Source organism: Excalfactoria chinensis, chromosome 4 (genome assembly GCF_039878825.1).
Source record: "Excalfactoria chinensis isolate bCotChi1 chromosome 4, bCotChi1.hap2, whole genome shotgun sequence".
Classification (NCBI taxonomy): Eukaryota; Metazoa; Chordata; class Aves; order Galliformes; family Phasianidae; genus Excalfactoria; species Excalfactoria chinensis.
Window position 1 is genome coordinate 58,753,493 of NC_092828.1, and position 27,328 is coordinate 58,780,820.

Sequence of the window (27,328 nt, forward strand, 5' to 3'; positions counted from 1 at the left end):
GGGAATGCCAGTAGTTTCTTTTCTACCTCCCATTTTGTTCCTTCCATGAAACCCTGGCAACGTATAGCTCATCATGACTGTTAGGACACCTTCAAGTCTCTTTGATAGCTCTTCATTATATCTATTAATATAACTTATCAAGTAATTATTTTGATCTGTGTATATCTGAAATTTCTTTCTGAAGAATAATCAGTCTTTGGAAGAAGATGAAAGTGCATGGTAAGGATCTGATCTGCTGTTGTCTTGCAACCACTTGACTGTTCTTCGATGCTATTATTAGAGGGTTTTTTAAGCAGATGTAATGGGGGAGGAAAAGGTGGAAAAATTCCCTAGCCACTAGTTAATACTAGAAGTTATTAACACTTGCATTAGCACCTAGCACAGTCCTTGAGACAGAATACTGATAGGACCTAGTTAAAGGCTGAGCAGATTGGGCCCCTTGTGCCTGGAGGATGACATAAGTCCTGGTGGCTCTATTAAAAGCTTGTGCAGATCTTGCACTAAATATTTACCATGGACTGAAAATTCCAGTGAGCTGAGGTCCTAGATACATTTTGAGACTCATACCACTGCCAACATAGCATTGGTGGTTTGGAAAACCTGTGGTGGTTTGAAAGGGTCACCAAGTGAAGCTTAACTGGCACTAAAAATGTGCCCTGGATTGTTAGATATACCTCAGAAACTCATGCGAGGCTATGTGCGTGAATAGTGAAGTTTCCCAGTTACAAAACTGCTCTTCCATATGTTGAGATGTGAAGTGCAAAGTGTTTCTGTAGAGCAAACAGCAGAAAGAGTTGTTCAAAGAATGCTGTGAAACAAGGGATGAACTTAAAGTCTGGGGTTTTTTTGTTTGATTTCACATCTGTTACATTCATTGGCATTCTATATGGAGCTAAAATGAAACTGTTGGTTCCCAAATTGCTTTTCTTCCCCACAGGCACACTAAGCTGTCCCTGTGGCACGATCAGGGTGCAGGATAGGTACACACAGTTGTGCCCCCATCTCTGTCTCTCAGACTTGTGCTTCCCTCCTGCAGAAACCAAGGGCAAGTGGCAGAGGAAGGACCTGGCCCAGACTTTGATTCTGAAAGAGTCTGACAGTCTTTACCTAACAGTTTAAATATAATTGTAAGAAAAATCAGCATCCCATCAGGTCTGTGAAATTTTGGGTTAACACATTTTTAAACTGTTGCAATAACAGTTCTGTGGCATCCCTGCAGCTAAGGCTGGGGAGAAAATACTCTCCTTCAGTATGTCTGTCTCTGCATGCCAATGCTGTGGCAGTTACCACCTTGTCTCTTTGTCACAGATTACTTATTCCTGCTTCCACATCACCCTTCTGTTGTGCAGCTACATTGTGAGCCCAATCCAGAAGCCAGCTGATTTTGTGGGGTTTTTTTCTGGTTTATTTTCCATCTGGATCAGTTCCTTGATGCAGAAGTAGTTGTGCCAGTAAACAGGAGGAAAAAAATTTGGAGAGCAAGAGAAAAGAAGGCCACATAAGCCAGTTTTCTCAACACTATTGCCAAAAGCAAGCACACTATCTCAGAAGAACAGCAAGACCCTGTGCAGCTGTTTATTTTGTCCAGAAATCAGAATAAACAAATAGGCAAAGTGAATGTGATGTTTCAATTGTATACAAGCATTTTGTTAATGGCTGCTGAATATAAAAGTCATAAGAGATTTATCATGTTGTGATGAAACTTGGTAAGGAAGACTGTCATTGTAAAGGTGATGATGGCACATAGAATTGTCCCTAGAAATACCATTTCCATTTGCTCTGACTGTGCACTTTATGTGAACAGGGGAAGAGGGGATCTGAGGACCAAGGTCAGGCTCAACATAGCTTATATCTTTCTTTATACTTCACTATCTCATACATGCAGCTAGATAAAGCATTAAACAACAGTGCATGCAAAGCGAACAATGTAAAATACAAATCTGAACTGTAGTCAGAGACCAGATCACTTAATACTAACTGTTCTTTGAGATACACTTGGTTCAGCATCATGTGCAATCTGCTTGATTATTTAGGATTCAGTCTCACGTCTCTAATGTCTGTGGAGTTTTTGTTGTCATTAGTTTTTACACAAAAGCCTCTACTGAAATCATCAGGAATTGCTGTTTAAGATGCAGGGTGCTGCAAATAGTTTGAATCTTTTTCTGACCATTTCAGGATCAAAGACAAATAGGAGACACAAGGAATGAGCTTGAATCAGCATCTGCAAGTGAGAGTTAAGAAATCAGACTAAGCGGCAGGCAGGCAGACAGAGAAAAGACAGGATTGCGGAGCCAGTCCTGCTGGTTGCTGCTGTTATTGCAGACAGATAAATGAAGCAAAATTAGTGCTCAACTATATTGTGCCTGCTTCAGAGCTCAGGGTCCACTACAACCGTCATTATTATACACAGGGAGGAATGGATGAAACCACTTACGAAACATTCGCAATTATTAGAGAGCAAACAAATTCAATAAATGTAATGAGAAAAGAAAGATAATGAAAAGCAAACCCTGCCTATAGGAGGGTGAAAACGTGAGGCTGAGCTACTGGAGGTGCTCTTAGGAAGGTCTGCTGTATTTGTTGCGGTCATCATCGATTCTGCTTGCATGTTCTCTTGTTCTGGTTGCATTGCTTCCTGATGGAGTGTATGTTTGCTTCAGTGCTTCCAGTGTCTTAAGGAGTTGGAAGCTGACTTGAATGAAGAAGTAAGCCAGGCAAGAGTTCTACTGATGTGCTGTATTCAGTCATTGGTGTTTTCTCCTTATTCCTCTAGGCTAGTCTGTGAACAAGTGCTGGGGCAGTACCCTGAGGAACATATTCAGGATGTACTCAGTGTGGTGCACAGTGGCATCAGGGCTGTATTAATGGGCTCCCAGAGTAGTCAAGGAATATCTGATGGGATGTCCTCACAACTCATCCTGTTTATTGTGACTATCGTTTACAAGTGCCAATACCTTTGACTGTTCTTTTCCTGTTTAATTCATTTCTGAGGCATTTGAGGAGCAGTCAAGAACATATGCTCTGTTCTGGCAATAATTAAACCTTATGTTAACACACATATTAATGCACACACACAAAAAAACTTACCTGGAAATCTCTGTGATGAATTTCTGCTATATTTGCTGCTCCTCCAAGTGTGATGTCCTGTACGTATGACTACCCTTGCTTCAGGTTTTGCTTTGTGCAGGGGATATTGAAGATGAGATGTTACTGAACTTCATTACTTTATAATTGCTGTTGAAATGGTGATAGCACTGGCGAATGTTCTTTCTATGCACCAACAGCTCTCTGTCTGCAAGGCCAAAATAGTCTCAGAGTAGGAGCTTTTAGAAAACTGTCCCTCTGCAACCTACTCTGGGAGATGGAACATATGCTCCCAGGTTCTGAGCAGCCTGCAGCCCAAAGATACCCTATAAAGGAAACAATTTTGAAGAAAGGGTGTGATAGAAAAACTATTTCTGGTGCTTTGTTAAAATGCTGTAATGGCTCCATATTCCACAGGGTGGAAACAATTTCACTTATTTGCAGTAATTCTTTCTTCCTTTCTATATTATGTTTGAAACAAGCAAGTCAATTTTCCTTTCAAAAACAGAAAATATAACAGAAAATTGAAGATTATACTCACCTTCTAAAAGCCTTCCTAAGTAATGTAATAATATTTTAAATTAAGTATTTAAAAAACAAACAAAACAATAAAACTCCCAAGGCCTAAATGTTTTTTTGGAACCATCATTCTCAATGAGAAGTGTTGAAATAGAAGACTTTGAATGGGAAAGTAAAGGCAGAGGGGATTGAAACTGAACTTAATGTGGTGAAATGTTGACTCTGACTTTGCAGTAAAGTTCCCAAGAGTAATAACAAAGAGTTGCTGCAAAGGCATTTTCACTTTTCTGAGGTTTTGTGATTGGCTTCCAGGCATTGAAATTTTATCTCTGTGTACCTACCAGTGAGTATCTCTTCTGCCTCTCTGAAGAGTGTAAGCACCTGCAATTCAAAAGAAGGTGGAATAGAAGTTTGCATTCACCAGTTAAGATTGAAATAGACAAAATCTTCTAACACAGAGCATAGTGTTTAAAAGTTACTCTGTTCCCGTATGAAGTTTTACTTGCAGAGTGTTATAGAGAGGCCTTGATGGTGGTGATGGTGTCCAAATGACCTAATGACCATATTTTCTTGTAAAATTCCAGCTGCAATTTGTCAAAACTTCAGGTGGCCTTACCCTTCCATTACCAAGAAGAAACTCCAGAAACTGGTATCTCTATCTTGGCCTTTTTCATGTTCTCATGAGTGTGTCAGCAAAAATCCATGGTGAGACAATGGCTCAGAGGGGTTTTTCTGATGCCAGAAGCTGCTCGCTTGAAACTAGGCTGTAACTGTAAGCTTATTTGAAGGGAAACACTAAATGGCCCTAGGGTTATATAGCGTAAGACCAGATCCTTATTGATGTTCCTACTAGGCTTCCAATCAGCCAGCCCAAGGCCTTTGAGTGCAGTTGGCCAGTGGGAAGGTAACCTGAGTGCTCCAACTGAGATGTCTGGCTCTTGTGGCCTTTAGGTGACATTAGTCTTGCTGTTGATTGTCATGGTTGCCTTTCTCTGGGCTTTGTGTGTCACATCTTGCGTTTTGTAAGCAGCTAAGTGGAGCTAGCTTTGTTGTGAAGTTACTTGTGTGAACTGAGAGCTAGGGAAAGCAAGAGATGCTAGTTAAATAAAGAGCAAAAATATGCTGGCATCCTTGCTTCGGAGCGATGAGATGAAAGAGTTGGCAACACATCTCAGGAAGACAGATCAAGTTAAGCTTGCACCATATTCTTGTTTATAAAGATCCATTTTGAAGAGGAAAGGGAGACAAGCAGGAAGGAGGGAGGGGATCAATTCAATTAATTTAAAATCTTTAACTTGATGTTTGTTTATGTAAATGCTGACTTCTTTAAATAAGCCATCTTTATAGATATATATTCAGACAAGATTCAGACGTAGCAGACCTGGCCTGACAGATGAAAGGTTTATTTTTTAAATGGGAAAAAAAACAAACCTGTTCAAATGCTGCAGTGTTTTCAAAGAAACGGGTGACTTTTTCCTTTATGAATGCTTTTCACAGTTGTTGTTCCCTACTTATATTTTCATAGGGAGGATTCCACCTGTGGCCAGAGTTGCATTCAGTGCTCAATCAGAGCAGAGCTGGCCACAAGTGTAGGCAGAAAATCTTACTGATAGCAAACTATTGAGTAGGCTGCAGGAAGGATCAGAGGTGGAATAATGTCTGTTCAAAAACTGTACAGTCACACCAGAATGTGAGACGTGTAGAAAGATTTGATGCATTTGAGAGGTTTAAAAGAGAGGTTTTAGCAGCTGAACTCATCTGTCATCATAGGATGTGGAAAAAAATAAAAAAATAAAAAAATAACCTCTGTAGGCTGGTGTTGTATGAAGGGTCCTTTTGAAACCTCAGCATTATAGCTTTTAACTGATAGCTGTCTGTGGTTCTGGGCTGACAAAGAGATGAACAAAGTAACTGGGGAGCTTGTACAGTGAATGATACTAATTTCTAGAAAGTCTGAAAGGAATTATATTGTGCAGCCTCTACAATAGCAGAGAGTATGTTCTACTACCCAGGATGTCCCCTCCAGACCATGTCTCCTGCAGTTTCCTTTTTAAGTAAAATTAATACACTACGTGTTTTATATATATATATATATATATATAATTGTTTTGAAGCATAAATTCTGCACTGTCCTTATTTTCTTGCTATTATTGTTTTAAAACAATGCTGTCTCTGAGACTCTGTAAAAGGTGAAAAACCTGAAATGCTTCACTCTTTTCAGGTTTCTTACTTTAAAGGAGACATCTGTGGTAGCTCCAGCAGTAGTTAGTGTGTCATCTTTGGTGTTTCACTGCTTGGTCAAGGGCAGGGCTGTGCTCTCTGTGTGTGCACAAGGGAGTACTGGACATACGTACCTATCAAGAATGCATATGAGCACAGTGCACTAGAAGCAAAATTTAGACTGTTCTCAGAGTAAATCTCCTTATATAGACATTCTGTTAAACTGAATATTAAGGAAGGCTTTATTGCAGAGTTTTTAAGTACTCCTAGAGGTCTCAGAAGTGTATGAAGGCTGCGCAAAGCTTGTAAGAAGGAGACTGTGAAATGGCAGACCTCTTACAGACTCTCCAAGATGCTGTACAATTGAGGCTCTGTCCGTGACCCTGTGTCACTGTTCTTTTACAAGAGATTTCTTCCACGGCTGAATTGCTCTTAAATCAATATTTATCATATGAACTACAATAAGTAGATAAACCACGGCCTATAAAAAAAAATTAGGTAATTAAGCTGTCCAATTCAAATCAGGCTGGGCCGTCCTGTAAAATTCAGGAACTTATATTTATTTGTTATTTGCACTGTTTCTGCGATGTATTCTCTATTTTCAGAGATCTGTGAGAAGTGATCTTTAACCTAAGCAGTATGCTTTGGCTGGATATCTCCGAGTGTTTTGGAGGCATTTATCTAAAAGCTCTACAGAGGCATGAGCATATGCTGGGAGAATAGAGAGGGTCAAATCCTGCAAGTCAGCATGGGGCTGGTGAAAGGCAGGACGGCGGTTTGCTGCAAGGTGTCAGAGGAAAAGGCAGCAGCAGGGGAGTTGTGACAAACATTGTTACAGCCTCTGTGCATGCCTGATGTTTGTGGGCAGCCCTTGGGTAGCACAGAGGCTGCTGAGCCTTCTGTGGATCATCGCTGAATGCCATCCTGATCTGCCCAGATTTGGCAGGCGTAGCAGTCTCACAGCTGTGCCCTGCTTTAGGCACTGGAGCTGTTGCTACAGCAGAGCCAGACCCATTCTCAGACATGTTATTCTCTTGCATCATGAAGAAAGGGAAGCCGTTTTCTGCTGAAGGTAGAAGTTCATCTTTTCAAAGTTGTGTTTTGTTTGTGAGGGCAGTAAGAATGACATCTCTACAAGTACTGTGGGGTTTTTTTTCTCCCTTTTAATTACATTACTATGTACATTCTTTCCATATTTAATGAGAAAGCATCCCTGTGTGAAGGGAATGAAATTTCAGCAAAGGATCACCATCACCAGTGTACAAGGTGAGAAAGAAATTTCAAGTGACATGCACAAAACTCAAGCGCTGGGCTAAAAAGTTGACCCTCTGGAAATGTCTAGGGGTCCCAGGTGGAGCCCACTGTTGGAAAGGAAGGTGGGACCATGTGGGAGGTAGGAGGAAAGAAGATGTGCGTGTGCTTTACTTGAGTAATTCCACTACTGTTGTGCTTGTCAGCCATCTACTTGTGCTTGTTTTCTCATTAGCCATTTTTGTGATGCCTTTGCACAGGTTTGTTTGTTGTAACTGCTCTCAAAAGTTCAGTCTATGATTTGTCAGTGTGATGGGTTGCTAGTGAGCTAGGATTTTTTGAGAGCTTTTGTGGTTCATGCTATTTAAAGAGGCAGAATTAAAATCATGCGCATGCTGCCATGACAAGCAAACAGCCAGGCTGGTGTGAGCTCATCCAACCCCCTCATTCAAGAGCTAGCAGGAGTTTGCTTTTAAAGCAAGCTGTTGTTTTCTCTTACAGCTGTGTGCATGCTTGTAGTTGAGGAAGCAGTTCATAGTGATTAAGCAAAAATGGTTGGTGTTTTTTTGTTGTTGTTTGTCGCAGCAGCCTACATTTCACACCAGGTTCTCAGGATTAATTGCCCCCATGCAGACTTTCACTGGCTAGTTGCCACCTTGTACATGAACTGAAGTAGGAGTGAGAAGCTTGTGACAGCCTTGAAGAAAAGCTGCGATAAACTGTTGTAGCTAGTCTGCAGGTCCACTGTGATGTCCCAGCCCTGTAGCTCCTGAGTGTCTCTTGCAGGGACTAAGCGGTACTTCTCGTGTTCCCCTGAGTGTCAGAGGTGGCATTCCTAAGCAAGCCCTGGCTCTAGGTGCCTGTGCAGGATCCTGCCATGCCAGGGCCATTTGGCACAGATCACAGCAATAGGCTGCGGTTTCCCCCAGGCCTTGGCCCAGCAGGCCATGGTGAGCCACAGTCACCCCAAGCCACTGGCACAGCTGAGGTCAAGAAGGATCAGCAAGGAGAAGGATGGTTTTGTGCAGCTACTTCTGCCGAGGAGGTTCCCAAGGAGAGGTCACAATAGACCAAAAAATAGTGGTTTGCAAAAAACTAGCTTATGTCCAGCCTTCTGCTTTAACATTGTCATGCTTGGGGTTACCTCTGTGGTATGACTGCAGTGAGGGATTTAGCCAGTATATCTCTAGATCAGTCTGTTTTTCACAGATTATTTCTTCCTTCTGCTTCCTAAGAACAGAACTGAAGTTTCTCTTACCACTAGGTGCTTGTTCATTAAATCCAGTGCATTGTGCATCTGAGTCAGCCTGTAATTTCCTTCTCCTTTCAGGCTTGCAGGAAGCAGAGCACGCTGCTGACAGGGGCTTTTAAAATATAAATAAAAAGGTCAGTCACAATAGCAGTCACCAGAATAGCCCGTGGAAAGTGATACACCCACTTAGATGGTGTGATTATACTTCTTGCATGTAAAAGTCCCTTTGTTATGACAGGCTGCCACTAAGCCATAGAGCAGGTAACACGTGCTGGGTTTACACATTTCTCACCTTGGTTACTGGAAAAATCCTTGCAGTATTCCTTACACACCATTAATGTGGCCAAGCACAATTATTTTTAACTTCATCACTTGATGCTGTTTGTTTTGCAACATCACCAAGGAGCCCTGGTCATTTAGCAGCTGCCAAGAAAACAAAATAAAAAAGCAGCCTCCGTGCCACACCTTGTGGCTCAGACGTTTAATGTCATGGTGCAGCAGGGATAGATGTTGAATGCAGGGATGCCTTCCTTCCTTTTCTTCTGCATACTTCTCCATCATATTTGAAAGGTTATGGCAGTATAATGATGTTCCAACCTGCTGGAAAAGGGGAAGCATGACCCCCATTTTCAAGAAGGTAAAAAAAGGAAGATCAAGGGAACTACAGGCCAGTCAGTCTCACTTCTGTGCCTGCCAAGATCATGGAGCAGATCCTGCTGAAGGTACATGGAAAATAAAGAGAAGGTGGTTGATGGTAACCAACATGTCTTCACCAAAGTCAAGTTGTGCCTGACAAACTTGTTGGCCTTTTATGATGGAGTTACAGCATCAGTGGATAATGGAAGAGCATCTGATGTCATCTACCTGGACTTGTACAAAGTGCTTGATGCTGTCCTGCATGACATCTTGGTCACTGAATTGGAGAAGAGAGGATTTTATGGATGGACCGCTGGCTGGATAAGGAATTGGATGGTCACACTCAGAGTTGTAGTCAACAGCAAAATGTCCAAGAGGAAATCGGTGATGAGTTGTGTTCCTCAGGGATTGGTATCAGGGCTGGTGTTATTTAACATCTTTGTAGGTGACAAGGACAGTGGAATTGAGTGCACCCTCAGCAAGTTTGCAGGTGACACCAAGCTGAGTGATGCAGTTGATATGCTAGAGGGAAGGGATGCTATCTGGAGGGACCTGGACACGCTTGAGAGGTGAGCCCATGCCAACCTTGTGAAGTTCAACAAGGCCAATACAACGTCCTGCAGCTGGGTTGGGGCAATTCCAAGCAAAGAAACAGGTTGGGTGGAGAGTGGCTTGAGAGCATCCCTGAGGAGGACTTGGGAGTGTCAGTTGATGGAAGATTCAACATGAGCCAGCAATGTGTGTTCACAGCCCAGAAAGCCAAACGTATCCCATGCTGCAACAAGAAAAGCATGGCCAGGAAGTCGAGGGAGGTGATTCTGCCCCTCTACTCTGCTCTTGTGAGTCCCTTCCTGGAGTAATGCACCCACGCCCCCCCAACACAGAGGGCTGGAGCACCTCTGCTATGGAGACAGGCTGAGAGAGCTGGGGTTCTTCAGCCTGGAGAGGAGAATACTCTGGGGGGACCTTATAGTGGCCTTCCAGTATCTAAAATGGGCCTACAGGAAAGCAGGGGAGGGACTTTTGGGCAGGTAGAAACAGGAAATGGGGAAATGGCTTTAAATTGGAAGAGGGTAGATTTAGACTAGATATTAGGAAGGAATTCTGTACTGTGAGGGTGATGAGACACTGGAATAGGTTGCTCAGGGAGGCTGTGGATGCTCCCTCCCTGGAAGCAATCAAGGCCAGGCTGGATGGAACTGTGAACAACCTGGTCTAGAGAGAGGTGTCCCTGCCAATAGCTGGAGCGAGGTGATCTTTAAAGTCCCTTCCAATCCAAACCATTCTATGATTCTCCCCTGAAGTTGGCTGCATTATTTGCCCCATGACTGAGCCAGTCTATTCAGTTGCTAATCTCGCAAACATTTTTTTCAAATTAGTTTTCAGGTATCTTTGTAAATTATTAACTTCCCAGCCAACCAGAGGAATGGCAGGGCTAGGTAACAGAAGGGCAAGCTAAGGTAGGGAGCTGGACCTCATCACTTGGCTCTGTCATGCTGCTGCTACACCAGTCTGTGCTTGAGCTGAGTCAGAAAGCAGATCTGCATGCAGAAATTTCAGAGTAATAAAAATGATCAAGGAATAATACCTGCACGTGTGTTCCTAACACCGCTAAGGATTGCACAGTGATAGGGATTTGGGTTCAGTCTGGGCCTAACAGGCTTCTTGTAAGTTAATTTGATGAATATTCAAATTAGACTTTTTGTTTGACATTCAGTGGAAAATGTAATTTAATGTTTCTTTGAACTTTTAGAGTAGAAAATGGCAGGATGTTACCGAAAGTAGCTGAAATCTTTCAGAACTAAAAATCTTGAAGTACAAAACTGTCATGTTGTTGCAGTTCCAGTCTTCTGTACTTCTGAAGCTTTTCTCTTTTTATGAGAGATCTCATTTTCTGATTTTGAATCAACTGCATGAATAATTTTGTGTCTTCCAAATAATTATCAGCTTTAGCAGGCTGTACACCGAATGAAATGCATTTATTTCTTACATTTATTTCTGAAACTTGCTGTGGGCACTAGGACATACAATCCTGAGCAGTGGTGCAGCCAGTGCTGTATTTTGGCATGGACAGTGGCTTCCCAGTGCTGCTGTCTCCTTCCAGACGGCAGAAGGCCTGTGAGGGGCCTTGCAAAGGGTTAAGAGTCTATTGAGACGCCATACTATAAAGGAAGGAGTGTTTTTTGTCTGGCAATCAAATGTGGGGCCTATTTGATACAAGGGGATAGTGGCATGTGCAGACGCCCTGGTGTAATGGCTGTGTCAACCGTTCAGCTAATTTTTCTGATTATATTTTTACTGAGTTTCCAAGAAGCAAGAGGAAAGACTGGTCATAGGGAGGGGAGAAGATGATAATGCAGTAACTAAGCCACAGAAGGAGTTTCCTTGCCGGTCCCAGGGCAGGAATATATTAAGTATGACCCATAAGAGTAAGGAGAATGAGAAAAGCATATTAAAAGCAACAATTCTAAGGTTTTTTGTGTCATACTTGGCAGAAGCATGTTCATTGTATCAGGAAGAGGGCTGGCGGCTCCCTGCTAAGGCAGCTGATGAAGAGTTCCCAGAATGTCAGCCAGCCTCTTACAGGCAGAAGACAAACATCCAAAGTGTGGACTCCTAAAATGATTTTATTGCATGTTGCGAATTTCAGGGAATTATCTTCCAATTCATGGACAAAATCCCATAGAGTATGTCCTTGTGTGTGTGTGTGAAATGAACAAAAGAGAGTTTGCTTTTCCAGTGAATCAAGTCTCCAGGTCTCAATGCAATAACATCTGGTATATGTTCTTTCCCTTTTGCTCAGCTTTCTGCAGATGCACTTACTTATCTGTTCCATGTGTTTTATGGTGGTATTTTCCACTTTCCCTACTGTTTACGAAAATGAGTTTATAGATCTTGCTAAAACTTTGACAAGATGTCTTTTCATGTAACTGGTATCAAAGTTTATCACTGAAGTACAGTATGTTCCTTTCTAGGAATCAGGGCTTTTGGAAATTTGATTGCATTACTAATAATATTATGTCCTTTTTTTTAAGTACTTACTGCTGTACCTAAAGGCAGCAGAGCACATGCCTGGAGCATACAGTGTGCAGGTTAATGTTACAGCTGAAAGCTAAGGTTTAGGATGTCTTATCTGGGCTCACAGAGTTAGCAAATGCCTTGAACAGTTGTGTCTTTCCATCTCAATAGCTTGCCTCCAGAATGATGTTACCCTTTGTACTTTGAATACTTGGAGATGAAGAGCTACATCTTTGGCTGTCCCCCATAAAAGGATGCTGTCTGCTCTCCCAAGATACATCTCCTACAGAAAAATTAAGGGAAAAAGACTGTTACTTTTTCACTGAATAAGAAGCTAACACGAGTTGGCTTTGCAAAACTCTGCTCTTTCCATAGGACTATATCATGTCCAGAGCCACCTAGGATGTCTCTCAGCCACTTTGAGGTTGATCCAGTTAAAAAGAGTTTTGAAGTTATTTCTTAGATAAATGTTGCCAAGTCACAGCATTTGGTTCATTCTGGTGTGTTGATGTTTAGGTACTCATTGCAGTGTGTTCCATATGCTGCTGCTTTATCCTCTGAATGAGGCAGTGCTGCCATTAGTGCATTCACAGAGCTCTGGCTAGTAATCTGTGGAAAAGACTCTTGCCTTTCCTTCCAAGAGGACCTACCGTGTTCAAGTACTTTTTGCCCTTGCTGTGCAGATAAGTCTGTCTGTGATGCCAGGGAATATCAATAAAAATACCTCCCCATTACTTTGTTCTCAGCTGCAGCCAGCCAGTCTTCTTCATCCATTTTATTAGCCTCTGCATAAAGGAGTTCATTAGCAACATGTTTTTTTAATAGCCCCCTCTACTCAAACATATTCCCATTGCTTCTTTTGCATTAGAGATAGTATAGGCATTTCTTTAGTCAGGTTTGTTGTTAGTACAGTTACAGCCTGTTCCAAAGTATGATTTATTGAGATGATGTGGAAGGAATTTTGTACATATTTAACTAAATGATCCAATAAAAAGTATTGGATGATTAATCTGAGAATAAATTTTAGAATCCCTGTTTTCAAAGAAAAGTGTCTTAGCAATCAAAGAAATGTGATTGGCTGTGAAGTATTGCCATTTGATGTACTGAGTCCATAGGACCATGCTCCTTTTTTGGTAGACCTTAAGCAGCAAGGTAATTCTGTGGCAAGGTTACGCTGTGAGGGAGCAATAAGCTCTGTAATAACAATGCAAGTTCTTGGGCAAAGAAAAATGGAGAGCTCCAGTAATGTTTCCTGTCTCCCTGTCATACATCAGATGTGATGGATAGTGTGTTCGGGTTGTAATACTGAAAGCAAAACTGGAATAGCGATGCATGCCTTGGCAGGTCTCTGTGGCTTTGTACTGACCAGAATCTGTTTTGGTGAAGGTCTCGTTTCAATGCTTCTGTTGACCCTGGATATTTATTTTTCTCAAGTCCTCATAGCTCCAACTGGTGATCATATTTCTATTTCCTTCCAGAACAAGATGTTTTTAGTCACATCTGACTGGGGGCAATGTTTGTTAAATAGAAGTGTGCACTGGACTAGAATAAGGTTTATGCTTCAACATAAATTTTAGATATACCTTTGTACCTGAAAGCATAACCATCACCCAAGAATTTGTGTTTTGGCTCAGTTCTACCTTCGGAAGATAAAAGTTCTGAAATTGGATATATTTCACAGTAGTGAAAAATGTGAAATGAATACTGAACTGAAGTTCATTTGTTTTGCTGTGTATTTATAGTCAGAACCAGGTCTTAGAGTACCATTGCCTTGTACTGTTTCTCTCAGCTGAGGTTCGGTAGTAAATGATACATTTTTCAAAGTATTTCATTTCTCCTCAAACCTGGGCATCTACTATCAAGAGTGGAAGATCTGGACTAAAAGGGAAAGAAGACTTGTGTTAAGTGTTCAGCTTTAAAGCTAAGCAGGTAGGTTACACCAAAGTCAGTAGCACAATACCAGTCTTTCTTTTCTTACTCTGATTCCTGCTGTAAGATGAAAAAAAAACAAACAAACAACATTGGCAGTTGCACTGCTCTATGCAATGGTTTAATTGCACTCAGGACAAGGCTAAGTTCCTTAGTATGCTGAATTAGTTCACAGAACACTGATAATAGATGAGGGAAGGGAGGCTGACTCCCAGCTGAATGGCTTATTGCTGCAGCCCATGTTTTTAATCCACAAGAACAGGAGATTGCTGCCTTTAGTTACACTTTTTTTAAAGCCCTAATTACACATTTGGTGACAGGTCTCATTTGACATCCAATAATCAATACTTCTGTTTATTCCCCTAAGGCGGTAGCTACGTGAAGGTCTAGAGGAGGAAAGGAGTCTGTTGTCTGCATTTAATGCTGAGAAACTTTAGCAGTATAACATTTTTCCATTTTGTTCTTTTCCTGTTGATTTCTTGGATGCGGATTGACTGTGGGCCACTTAGCCTAGTAAGAATCTGCAGCGTTTCCAGCCCTGATAGCTTAGGGGGAATCATGGCATCTGGAGTAAACAAGAGCAGTTTTAGTAGAGCTCTGCTGCACTGGCCATGATGCAGCCTCCTTGGAGGGAGCACAGTGGGGAGCAGAAGTAAGGCCTCCATGAGTACAAAACCCACCACAGGTACATCACTGTACCTGATTTGCTCCTCTTCCTTGCTTGGTCGTTCACCTGTATCTCAATTCGTGCCCATGCCTACATATTTACCTGTGTATTTTCTAAATGCACTTTTTCACTCAATGTTGAATGTCTAAGTCCTTCCCAGGACTCTTGCAACAGTATGAAATTCTTACAAACCTGTAGTCTGTCCTTTTTCATTTGGAATATTTATTAGTCTACAACAGGTACAGGTGTGCACAGTGTTAGGAGTAGCAGTGGCAGTAGACAACCACAAGCATGCAGTCTTACTGTTTGAAAGCACCGGAGTAACTATCTATTTTCATCCTTGTTTGGTTGCAATTGTAAACAAGTATATACATAATTTAATGAACTTTATGAAAAGTAAGGGCTTTACTACTATTATGTAGGACATCTTTACATGGTAATATTCCTCCTGCTCCAGCATAATTAAGTTTAAAGTAACATTGACTAGAGAAAGAGTTTGTTTTATTGCGCCTCTCTCAAATGAATGTGTGTCAGGGAATGTAAGTGAGTGGAAAAAGTCTGTCTGGCAAGAGGCAGCGTGCTGTGGTGTATTGCGTTTCGCTGACATGAGAGGAATGTGGCAGTGAGGTCTACAGTTGCTGGCTGTAGGCGCTCGCACTCCGACTGAAAAGCAGATTGGGATGTGCTTTTTGCTTCATTAAGCAAAAGGCTTTTTGCCCGTGGCATGAAATGCTATAAAACACAGTGGAAGTATTATAGTACTTGTTGTTAGGCAGAACTGTCAATCTCAAACATCCAAAAGTCATATATTCCAAAATAAGATCAGTTTAAAATTTAGGGTCGTAAAAAAGCTCAACTATTTCCTTTTTCTTCTCAAATTTTATTTATTTTTAAAAGAAAGCTGAGCTCCTCACCTCAAACATACACCACACTGTACAAAACTCACCAAAACGCTGTAAAAGTTTTTAACAGCGAGCCAGGCTTGTTCTGTAAAGGCTGTGTGACTGTGTAACCTTTGTCATTGTAAACAAGATCTAAAAACTGGGAGTGCAGTATGCAGGCAAACTCCTGGCACTTGCAGCCTAACTGAGGTTTGCTTACCTTTAATGAAATTCTCTGACTGTGCTAGCTCATGTTATTGTGTAGCTGGCCAAAAGGAGCCCCATGCCAGTCTGGGAAGTCTGCGTTATGAGGGAGAGCCACGGCGGGGCAGTTTGAAGACTTAGAGTCAGATCTACACCCATATATAGCAGCAGCTGGTGTAACTTCTGCAGTCTCCCTGAGATTACATTGTGTGAGTGTTGTGGTCAGCAGTAAGACTCCTATTTACAGAATCAAGCACATAAAGCTGAGGGATGAATTAGTATCCTTGTGTTGTCTGCGTCTTCCAAAGAAATGTCAGTGCTGACCCTGCAGAATGAGAAGGAGTAAGGAGAGGTGATGCCTGATGCCTCCCCATTCTGCTGAAGCAGCAGGCTGCATCTTTAGGGTTCTGAACTGTGCTGTTAGCAAGCAAGGGACATGGAACATCTGTGTTCCTGGGTAGTTTTGCAGCACTGGAGAAGCAATGCTAGCACATGGGCGTGTTTAGGATCCTGTGTTCATTGTTCCTATTGACCTGCACTTCACTCCCAAAGAAAACAGACTACAGAGACCATAGTATGTAAAGACTAAGATACAAGAATTCCACTAGGTATATAAAGTGTAATGTAAAATTCATGTTTGCCATTTTGAAAAGCATGTGCTTCTGTAGCTTTGTGGGTTAGACTGTTGGTAGGTGAGCTGTAGATCTGGTTCTGTTCTGTCTGTTTCGAATGCACTTGAAATCTTTTTCTTCTGTGCAGCCCTGAAAGAAATGGCAAATCTTTAAATAGCATCTCAGCACCATAAACAATTCTCATTTGACTCTCTGACACTTGATTTTGGCCACTCAGACCACCCCTTCAGCTTGCCTGTGGCTCTGTCACTCCATTCAGCCTTCCTTGCACAGCTAGTTCAGATGAAAATCACCTTTCTTTCAAGGATGCTCCAAGCAGCTATTCAACAAGGCTAAGCCCTAGGAACTCTTTCAGGCAGATGTAAACTTGCTCCTAGGACTACATTTAAACCACCACTGTCATTGTCATTGTTTTGGAGAACTGTATTAGTTACAAGGGACTGATGAATAATCCAGTGATCTGGAAGCGCATCGTTCTGGCTCAGGGAGCTCTCACCACTACAGATGGTGCTTTAGGTCATGGAGGTGTACGTGCTGCACTTCTGCACTCTTGGGTCTGTCAGTTCACTGCATGGTTACATGCAATTGAAACCCACTGAAGTCTGCAAGCTATACCATTCAGTTTGTAAGCATCCACTCTGTCCCCAGTAGAAATATTTATAGTCTGAAGCAGTGCCTTGAGACATTTTGCTACTAGGAAAAAATATGCAGTTATAGAGAGGCCGTGTGTATTAATTATTTATCTTGCAATCAAGAAAGTATAAAAATAATCCAGGGTGAAAGATGGGGGGTGTTATAAAGGAACACGCTGTTTTTTTCAGTTTGAATAATGCAGACCTTGCTGAAGCTCTTTCTGTAGAACATGGGGTCTAATAACAGCACAAGTAAGTACATGCTTTTTCTTTAAAACTGACTTAAAAATCGTGTAGCTCTTGAGAAGAGGCTAATTGTGTTCCCTTAGCTTCAAGTGAACAATTAAATTGTGATGACGTACTGTTTTCTTGGCTTCTAAATCTTTCATGTTTATTGTTTCTTACATATTCAAATTTTAGATACTTTAGCATCAGTCACGTTCTGCTTCTATTGTCTGAAAAATAAAATACGTAAAGGAAAAACTGCCACGCATTTAAATGCATTATATTGTTGCAGTATAAGTACCATTATTGTAATTAAACCACTTGAAAATATGAACCATTGACTTTTCTCTCAGGGACTTGGTCACCTAGGTGATTTTTGTGCCTTTGAAAATCTCCCCAGAGATCAAGTGTGCTTTGCTTCTCCTGGTTGTTCTTGAAATAAAATCAGCTTTTAGTTCTTCAAAATCTGTTGGCTTTAGCTGCTAGTAAATACACACAGAATAAGCACTGCAGAATCAAAAGAAAAATAAGTTATTCCTCCCACACTTGCAGTTTTGATAGGACTTGCTGTTTGGTGAACTCAGTAATCTGATTCCTACTGTGTCTGGGATCATGGTGGATTAAAGTAGATTTCTTTGGCCTGGATCAGAAACTTGCAAGGTATCTGCAAATCAGAGCAGAGAGTGAATAGAAGAAGGGCCTAAAAATGAGAGGGAAGGCACTAGAGAAGGCAGGTAGCTTGGTCCCATGTCAAGGGGCAGAACTAATGGCACCTGTGTTGCTCCTTCAAAAAATTCACCTAGCACCCTGTTAAAAGCCCCAGGTTGCAGAGATTCTAGCATCCAATGAGACCTTTTTCCAGTTAGAAGTGTTTTCCTGGTAACCAACACATTCCACCATGTGCCCATGATCTTATTTCATTTCCTTTGGAGGAGTGAGTGGGATGGTGCCACATCAAGGAAGGGGTGGGGGAAGGAAGTACTGAGGTGTATGGGAGGAAGATCATAGAAACAATGGGCCTAAAGAGGATGAGGAAGAGTAGAAAGTGCTACTCATCCAGTCTCCTTGTCATCATGTTTCTGTCTACTGATGGGGTCAATTTTGTGATGTTTTGGCAGTGTTTTAGACATGTACTGAGTAAGAGCAAGGTTTGGAAACTAAGCACAACTTCAGCACTGGAGAAACCTGGGTTTCTTTGGACCTATCTGCAGATGTGAAAAATAGTGCTGTGTTGACTGAAAGATGTGAGCATAATGCCTTTTTTCTGTCTTTTCTACTCTCGCAGATGAACAGGAGCCAGCAGTCAGCAGCGATTCAGATATTTCATTGATTATGGCCATGGAGGTTGGACTGTCCGATGTGGAGCTTTCCACTGACCAAGACTGCGAAGAGGTGAAGTCTTGAAAAACAAACAGATCTCCGAGACTAAACTACAGGGAAGGGCCACAGGGAGGGACCGAGTCAACCTTCTAGGATTTGGACCAGTCACGCACTTGCCTCCAGAGCACTGTCACTCCTGCACACTCCATTCTGAGACGGTCATGAAAAGCAATAGCAACAGTTGTGTCTGCCTGGATGCAGTTTTGTCATCTACATACATTCGTAATGTTCACATGGGAGATGAACGCTTCCAGTTTGCCCACGTGCTTGAGAGCAGCCATGTAACTCTTCAGTGGCTCATAAATACGCAACTGAAATGACAGCTTGAGTGTTTTCTACACTTGTTCGATCGCGGTTTTGTTTCTTTTTTTTTGAAGAGGTATGTTTGTTATGTATGTTTGTTTGTTTATAGTTTGTTATCAATAGACATTCTTTTTGTTGACTGACCCCCAGCTTTTTCAAGAGTTCAGTCCAGATACCTGAATTCCCCGTTTACTGGTCACTTAATGATCCCACTCCAGGATCTATCATTGCCTGTTATTTCCTCATGAAGTACACGTGGCTTCAGAGGGATGGTGCACCAGCATCCTGTGTAAATGTGAAACCTGCTTGCATTAAGTGGAGCCTGGGAAATGTTGTAATCTGAAGGTCTTTATTTGTAAGAGAGCTCTGAATTAACAAAGATTGCTGAGATTTGGTTTAAAACAGCATTGTTTTGGCTTCTACGTACAGCTGTCTTTGAGACAAGTATGATACAGAGTTGAGGGAGAGAAAGAAGTATATCAAGCTTCACCCCGTCTTTGTAGTCCTTTGCTGCATTTTATGCTATTAGTACAGTATGTCAGTATGTACTACATGTTAGTATGTACTTACTTGCCAAACCATTCTGGGTAAGGAGGAAGGAATCTGAAAATTAACAGAAGTAACACAAATCAAAACATCTAAATCGGAATGATTTGTGGTTACATTTAATCCATCCAGAGCTGCGCTTCCAGGGAAAAGCTCACGATTGCTTGTTCAACCTAAGATTTCATTTTTCAGTCAAAATATTTAACTGTGAAAAAGCATTCTTAGCTTCCTGTTTTACAAGAGTAAAAGGTTTCTGTTGACAGTCAGATGATTTGAATCACATTACTGCCTCCTGAGTAAGTCAGCAGAATCAACGATTCATCTTACATTGAAATTTCATGGAGAGGTCAAACGTTTTCACTTGCATCACAGCAGCATCTCAAAACACAACCGTTTGGGTTTCTTGCTATATTTAAACTTTCTTTTGGATTTGCTCAGCTGGGGAAAACAGCTCCCACCCAAAATTCAGCTTGTCAGATTTTATTCAGGAACAAATGTGTTTAGAACTGCACCTAAAACTGTGGACAGCTTGCTTTTTTGTTGTGGGAAGAAGGAAGATTTATACTCCATGCTTTGGGTTCAGTTAGAACTCAGTCGTTTGCTTGGTTTTTTTTTTGGTGTTCTTAGTCCCTGAATTGTAGGGTATGTTTGAGGCTTGAAAGCCAGGATCCAGATATGTGCCGTGACATTTTTATAAGCCATTCACATGAACATCTCTCCTTCATTAAAGAGATGCAAGCAGTTTGAAATCTGTTTGATTTGAAAGGGACGTTAGAGATTGGTAGGGAGGATGCAGCTGAGTCACTCTTGCCAATATTTGTGATTCTGTTACTATTTTTTCTGTATTTTTTAATGTTTTCTCTATTCCCTGCTGCTATGGGTAAAGCCCACAGTGATGCTTAAATTTACCCCTTCACAACAGAGTTTTCACCAAGTACCACATCAGCTCCACTTAAGCTCTGAATATAGGACTGAAATGAGATAAAAGTGGTGCTTGCACTTCCTGTTGGCCCTTTATATAGTAGTGAAACATCACCAATGACTGTAGGAGAAAGAGAGAAGCTGGTTGTACACAGACAGGTCTCCCAGTGGAAAGTGCAGATGCTGGTACATTATCTTCTCTAGTGCTGGAGCCTGGGTGCTACATGTCACAGAGCATCATGAACAGGATGTCCGAGTTGTCAGTGATCCTTTCACAGCCGCCTGCTGCAGCCCAGCACACAGACAAAACACTTAACTGAATCGCTGGAGTTTCAGAGGACCTGCCACAAAGTGTTCGTTTTGTTTTGCCAGAGGAATTAAGTTAATGGACAAACTGTCTGATTATCTGTTGCTATAATGGAGTCCCCCACAGTACAGCATAGCAGACAAGGTCTGTGTTTGCAGCAGAGGCTGTAAAAAAGGTGAGGCAGGAGTTGAAACCTCCAGTTAACAGTGAAGGGAGTCATTTGCCTGGCAAAATCATAAAGGGAGCTATGCTTAATGCAGCAGCACATGGTAACTGAGCTCTTGCCCATATTGCTAGGAGCAATAATACTTCCCCATCCTAGATCCAGTCTCTTGGCATCCAGGGCTGGCCACCCTCAGGGGCAGGGTGCTTTTACATCTCACCCTGTTCTGGTCTTTCAAAAGAGTTGTCCTAGCAAATCTGGGCCGGGAGCATTTTGGCTTTTGTTTTCCAAATTCTACCTGCTCAGAAAGCATGTTTCTCCATCTCTGTCCTTCGGTGTTGTGTAGCTCTGAGTGCTGTGAAGTGATCACAAGTGCAAAGCCAGGTCACACCTCACTGAAGGCAGAAATGAGGAAAGCACTTACATAAATGTTCTAATCCATCCTTGTTCAGAAAAGCACTTATGGTTAATTTGGGGCTTGTACAGAAATCACATTATTTTCAACAGTTCTTCTATGAACGTATTTAAACCCCTGTGTCAAATGGAGATGTTTTCCTAAAGTAGGACCTGGCTGCCAGTGTTTTTTGTACGTATGACCTGTGAATGCCTTGGGAATTTGAGGTGCTTCCTAAATATTAAGATCCCAGAGGTTTGTTTGTAATAGACGAAAGCCTTAATTCTACAGATCTGCATGCCCACGCACAGTTTAGCCTATGTGAATCTCTCCACTGTGATTCTTCACAGGGTAAAATTAAACCTCCTCATTGGCACATTTGGGCAAAATTATTCCCTTCCTGAGAGCGTTTGGCAGTTCCTCAGTACTGCTGCTGTCTGCCAGCCCAGGGCTCTGGCATTAAGCAGGTGGGATTCAGCTGCTGGGGGCACAGCACTACCTGTTCAGAACAGAGAGCAGCCTTTGGCCCACAGTGATGGAAAAACAAAATCCTGAGGTGCCCTCTGACAAAGAGTGCTCAAGAATGCAGTTCTGCACACTTGCGCAGAGTGGCTTTGCTGCTACAGACAATGCCTGCTGCCAGGACAGCATGGATAGGGCAGGGGTTACCTCCTGGCTGGAGGACAGCACAGCTCTCTGAGCAGTGTTCCTCTTGCTCTTCCTGCTTCTGTCACCTTAGGCTCTTTCCTATTATTTCCCTTTAGCAAGTACTACGTGGGAGAACATTCGCCAGCTTGTCTTCATTCCAACTGTGTTGCAGAATAAACCTTGGGCAAGCAGAGCCCGTGCTCTGCGTTCCCTTTGGTTTTCATGAGTTTCACTAAGCTGTGTTCCCAAAGGTCTGTTTGATAGATGGGAGACATAATAAAACTGCATGAGTTCTGTGCTTATAGCCAGCCTAATGTGTGTGCAGGCGTGCAAGGCACCAGCTCTGAATCCTTGGCTCACCCACCCATTCTGATGGAGACCCTTGCTGTGGGTTTGGGGGCTTGTTTCTTTTCCCTGAGTGCCTCAGAGCCTGAGAAACAGGACTGAGACTGATGCAGTGCTACAATTGGTTCTTTAAGCATTCTGCGGAATTACATTTCCACATATGCATCTGTAAGTACATTGAAATGTCTATGGAAACTGTAGTGAAAACAAGCTGCTGCCATTTTTAGAGTGTTTCCATATGTGAGAGAACATGGCAATAAAGGAAAAGGCTTTATAGAAGCAATTTGAAATAAAAATACTGAAATCACATGCAAGAGGTCTCTGGGATCTCGCTACTTTAATGAAATCTGGATCAGATCCAGATGATGTTGTTGCAAGAAGGTCAGTACTTTGTCTCCTACTGAACAACCCGTTTGTGATACATTCTTATTTTGTGAACAAAATGAACCCAAGTGCTGGAGACAGATCTAGCTCAGAATTCAGTGTTTCACAAAGAATATGCAGTTTGTGATCCAAACGTCTTTGTTGTCACACCTGGTAATCCAGGTTCTTCTCCTCCTCCTCGCTAAATAAAAACAGGTGCTCATCTAACTTGAAAAACATCAAGCTCAGAAGAAGTTTGCACCTGGGTGGGTTGCCCTGGCAGATAACTATCTGCAGATCCCTCGATGCCTCTATGTACTGATAGTCATTAGTACACAGCTGCAAGATTCTTCATAAAATGTATTTTAGTTCCCAGTCTGGTTTAACCTGGAGTGCAGTTGTTGTATAGATTCTCTGCTCTTTTGACTTGCAAACTTTTTCCTTGGAATGTGCACTACAGCCCTAAGAGGGGATTCAGTGATGAACAGGCAAAGATCAGAGCACGAGACTTTGTGGACAACCTGCAAGTCCCTGTTGTGGCAATGGGTCTGCACTGAAATGATAAGACAGGTTGTGTTTGGCAGCAGGAGATGCATCTCAGCCCAGGCACTTGGGAGTCTCCTAGGTTGTGTTTATAAGGGCCTCATTCCTGCCTGGTCTCTGTCCATAGAAAAGCTCACAACTGAGCATATAGTTTGAAATAAGGCAGGAATATGAGTTCACAGGCCGTGCAAATCATGGAAACCAGTAGTCACTTATTACCTTCTATTTCATTAGCAATAATGGAGACTTTTTAACCATTTGTAGTTCTTGTACAGCCTTGTTGTAGGATGAAAGTTTCTGGTCTGCTAGAAATATGGGCCAGGGCAAGCTGGCTGTCTAAACAGAAGGCAGGACTTGTTTTGCTGTTCTGCTGCCTCCATTTTGTAGGACTAGAATGGTAGAGAAATCAGTTCCGTCACAAAGTGTCGCTCCAGCACAAGGGAAGGGAATTGGTGGGCTAAAGCCAATGCCATTCTGCTTTCTCTCTGGCAATTTGTGCTGCCCGTGTCTCTCGTAACAGGGGATGTTGTTTTAGCAGGCCTTTTAATAGGGACAATCGATCCGACACAAGCACTTCTTGAATTCTAACAAGCTGTTACCTGGACAAATGGAGAGTTGTGCGTCTGAAACAGGAGCGCCAGATGGGCTCTGAGCTCGGGATGCGTCGGTAGCAGATGGCAGCTGCGGGCTGGGAGGCGGCGAGCGAGGGCGAAGGCTGCCCTCTGCTGTGCGGCATCACCGCGGCTCACAGCCGCTCAGCTCGCTTTCTCCTCCCCGGTTCTTCTTTTCCGTGGAAAAGAAAAAGGCTTTCTCGGCACGAGCTGTATTTCAAAGAGAGAAACAGAGGAGGAAAGATGGATCAGATGTGTTGCACATTTTGAAGGAAAAGCCAATGGATGGGTTTTCCATCTGAAATCAATCTTGCCTCTCTCGTCTATTTTAATTGTGAATCGGTGGAAGCTATTGCTTTCTGGAGCAAAAGCCCCAAATAATAATAATAATAAAGAAGAAAGAGCATTTCCCTTTTTAGTTTATTTCCCAATTCTTCAGTGCTGTGTGGTGTTAAAAACAATAGCAAGATCAAGATGCCTGGTTGCTCTGAATGTATACAGCTATCCCAGCTCTAAGTGTTTTATATGCATACATAATGGCACCCTTCCTTCTTGCTCCATGTTAGGAAGCTGAAATGACCGTACCATTTTGTAACTAGAAATGTGAAGAGGGGACAGCAGGTGGGAGGGTCTTTTGATAGCAAGATGTACCTTGTATTTAGTGAGCACTTCAAATGGTTTTGTACTTGTCAAGATATACATTCCATCCATTTCCAGAAGAGAATTATTTTTATTTAGAGTAGTTTATAAGCAAACCAAAACAAAACGTGGTGTCCTATTTGGATGCAGTTCATGAACAGAGCAGAACAATTCTGCTTTCCAGTGATGGCCCCTATGTTTTTTTCAAGCGTCTCCTCTCGCATGCTGCAGAGCCACACCAGCAAATGCCAGTGTTAAAAAGGGAGGGGGAAAAGTATGAATAAATACCATATGCATCAGTGCACAGCTTGCCAAAGTAATTTCCAGTTGGGAAACAACCTTCTGTATCAGTGAAGTTCTCAGAGGCGATCGGTCCCATGTCAGGCACCGGGAGAGGATGTGCTCCAACCCTGCCTCTCCCTGTCCCAGCCAACAGCCTGAGAAACCTGGGGACAGGGCGAGGGCGTCACACTCACACCCCGCATCTCATCATCTGCGGGGCCATCAGATCAGGACATGGTTTTGGCCAAAGCTGTTTTGCTGGTACTGGCGCTGCATTGGTTTTGCCCGTGGGAAAGAGCCTTCAGCTCCACATTAAAAAAAAACAAGCTCCTTTCTTCAAGTGGCTGCACTTGGGGTTGGGAAGCACTGAGTGAAAGGCCATGACAGCATCACACTGTGGCATTTGCACAGGCAGCTCTTTTTCTTACCATCAGCTTTTATTTTTGTCCTCCTACCTATGAACGTGCTGCCACAACGGCAGTTGCAGTTTGTGAAGTGAGCTTTTTCTCTAGGTTTATTTTCTGCACCGCACTGCAAACACAGCGTCACTCTATGCTGACATTTTATGATGTGTACACCTTCCCTTCCAATGCACTTTATCTCTCTTGTAAAAATGTGGGAGTCGGAAGCACCGTCCTAAAGGGATTTGCCTGCAGTCACAAGGCACGCGCTCTTTTTTCCTTTTCATCTTGCTTTGTTATATACTGTAAATGCTAAAGAGCATGGACAGTGACTCAGCTGGGGGAAGTACTGAAACAGTAAGGCTAATATTTGGAAGCGTTATTCAGTAGTACAACACGGCTATTTTTGTTATATAGAAGATTATAATGTAAATATGTGAGACTGTGTTATTATGTACCAGTAAAATATTGCAACTATCGAAGTTAAGATTGTGAATTTCAAGGAATTTTATTGCAAGTTTTTTAATAAAACGAATCTGATGACCGTGTCCTACGTATTTTCTAACAGGCAGTCAAGTTGGCACTCTCTGATGTGTGAAAGTCACCGGTTGTTTCTCATTGCTAACATTGGCACCGACAGAAAGCAGAAGCTGCAGACAGGAGGGACCTGAGCCGCAGCCTGGCCACCTGCTTCTGCCTGGCTCCTGTTGTGCTCCTGCTGCTTTTGATCAGAGAGCAGAAGCTGGCGGGGGTGAACACCTCCACATCCTGGAGGGAGAGCTGTGGTCACACCAAGCACTGGGCATCATGTATTACATTGTGTGTTACATCATGTGTTACGTCATGTGTTACATCATGTGTTACATCGTGTGTTACATCATGTGTTACATCATGTGTTACATCATGTGATGGCACTGCTGTGCAGGTGCGAAGTGTCACCAGGATGCTCATCCTTGGATCCCTCATCCCCAAAGGTGTCGATGCTGTCATATATGCAGCCTGATCTATGCATCGTAGGTGTGCTGCTTACAATCCTGCCCAAAAGAAACTTAAGAGACTTGAAAGTTTTCTGGAAGATGTGGAAAATAATAAATAAATAAATTTTTAAAAAAGGGTATCAAAAAGCCCTGGAAGAGCAGCAGCCATGCTGCAGGCACACAGCTCTCCCTGATCCTGGCCCATGATTTCAGCTGGAGCAACCCGTCCCACCAGCCCCACTCCATACAGCCAAAATAACCCCTGGGCTGCAGAGGAAGGTTTGAGGTACTGTCAGCCCAGGCTCCAGGTCTCTCTCTTGCTTTGTCCCAAGGCCAATTACAGGGGGTTGGTCATAGGAGAGAGCAGGGCCGGTTTCCCCTGGCAGACAGCAGTGCACAGTTGCTATGTGATCTGCACACACAACACAGCTGCTGCTGCTGCTGCTGCAGATCTCGTGGGCGGCGGCACACTCGGGTGTCGCAGCAGCAATAACCCAGTGCTGAGCTGCTGGGAATGGCATCAAGGCTATAAATAACTAGGGGCGTAAGGCAATTAATTCCAGGCTGCAAGCACATACGTAGGGCTTGGGTTACATCATTCTTTTCTCCACAAATGAGCTTCATTTCTGGTCCAAGTAGAGAAAGAAGGCTTTGCTGCTCCATGCTTTTCTATTTTTTTCTCCTGCAAAAGGAATAAGTCAAAGTGTACTCCTGTGATTCAAGGAGGTGACCTTCAGTCCCATCACAATCAATAGAAAGGACTGGATAGTATTTTCTAAGAGCATTACCCAGACTTGTACTGTGCCAGCCTACCCAGGGTCTCTTCTCTCCCACGAGACCCAAAATGTGGTAGGAAAGCAAGGAAGCTTCATATTGCACAGTTGAAGGTGCCCTAAGGGCAGCTGACTATGCTAAGTCTTGGGTGCCAACTCCAAAGAAATTGGCTCTAGGAAGGCAGCACTGCGACATGGAGTGAGAGAGTTTGGGGACATCCTGCAAAGAATAAGAAGACTTGAGGGCCAAGAAGAAATCCATAGTGGGTCAATGCACTAATATCTACCATAGATGAGCCATAGGAAGTCAGTGCTCAACAAGTCAGGGTGCAGTTTTGGAATACACTCATTCCTCAGCCTTCACTCCCCATGCAAGTAAGCTGAAAGTAAGGAAGCCCTGGTAATAGATGAATCAGGGAAAGTAGCACCAATCTCACACACCTGGGCTGCCCTCTGCTGTAGGCCACCCCTCTGCTCCTCTGGCCGTCCTGCTGGACAAATGCATCTCAGCAGCTTGGCTCTGTAGCCTAGCCTCTTATTTTTGAGACAGCAGATGGGCTTGCACAGGGAGGCCAACAGTGA

The 27,328-nt window shown here is 42.8% G+C and overlaps 1 protein-coding gene across 1 annotated transcript in view; it reads left to right on the forward strand.

Moving 5' to 3' along the window:
* The window catches only part of RNF150 (ring finger protein 150), a 119,303-nt gene extending 93,759 nt beyond the window's left edge, over nucleotides 1–25,544 (forward strand). Inside the window, exon 7 of the mRNA XM_072334697.1 lies at nucleotides 18,436–25,544. Within this exon, the coding sequence (XP_072190798.1) occupies nucleotides 18,436–18,554 (119 nt within the window). The 3' untranslated portion in view covers nucleotides 18,555–25,544. The remainder of the gene's footprint in view (nucleotides 1–18,435) is intronic.
* Nucleotides 25,545–27,328: the final 1,784 nt, after the last annotated feature.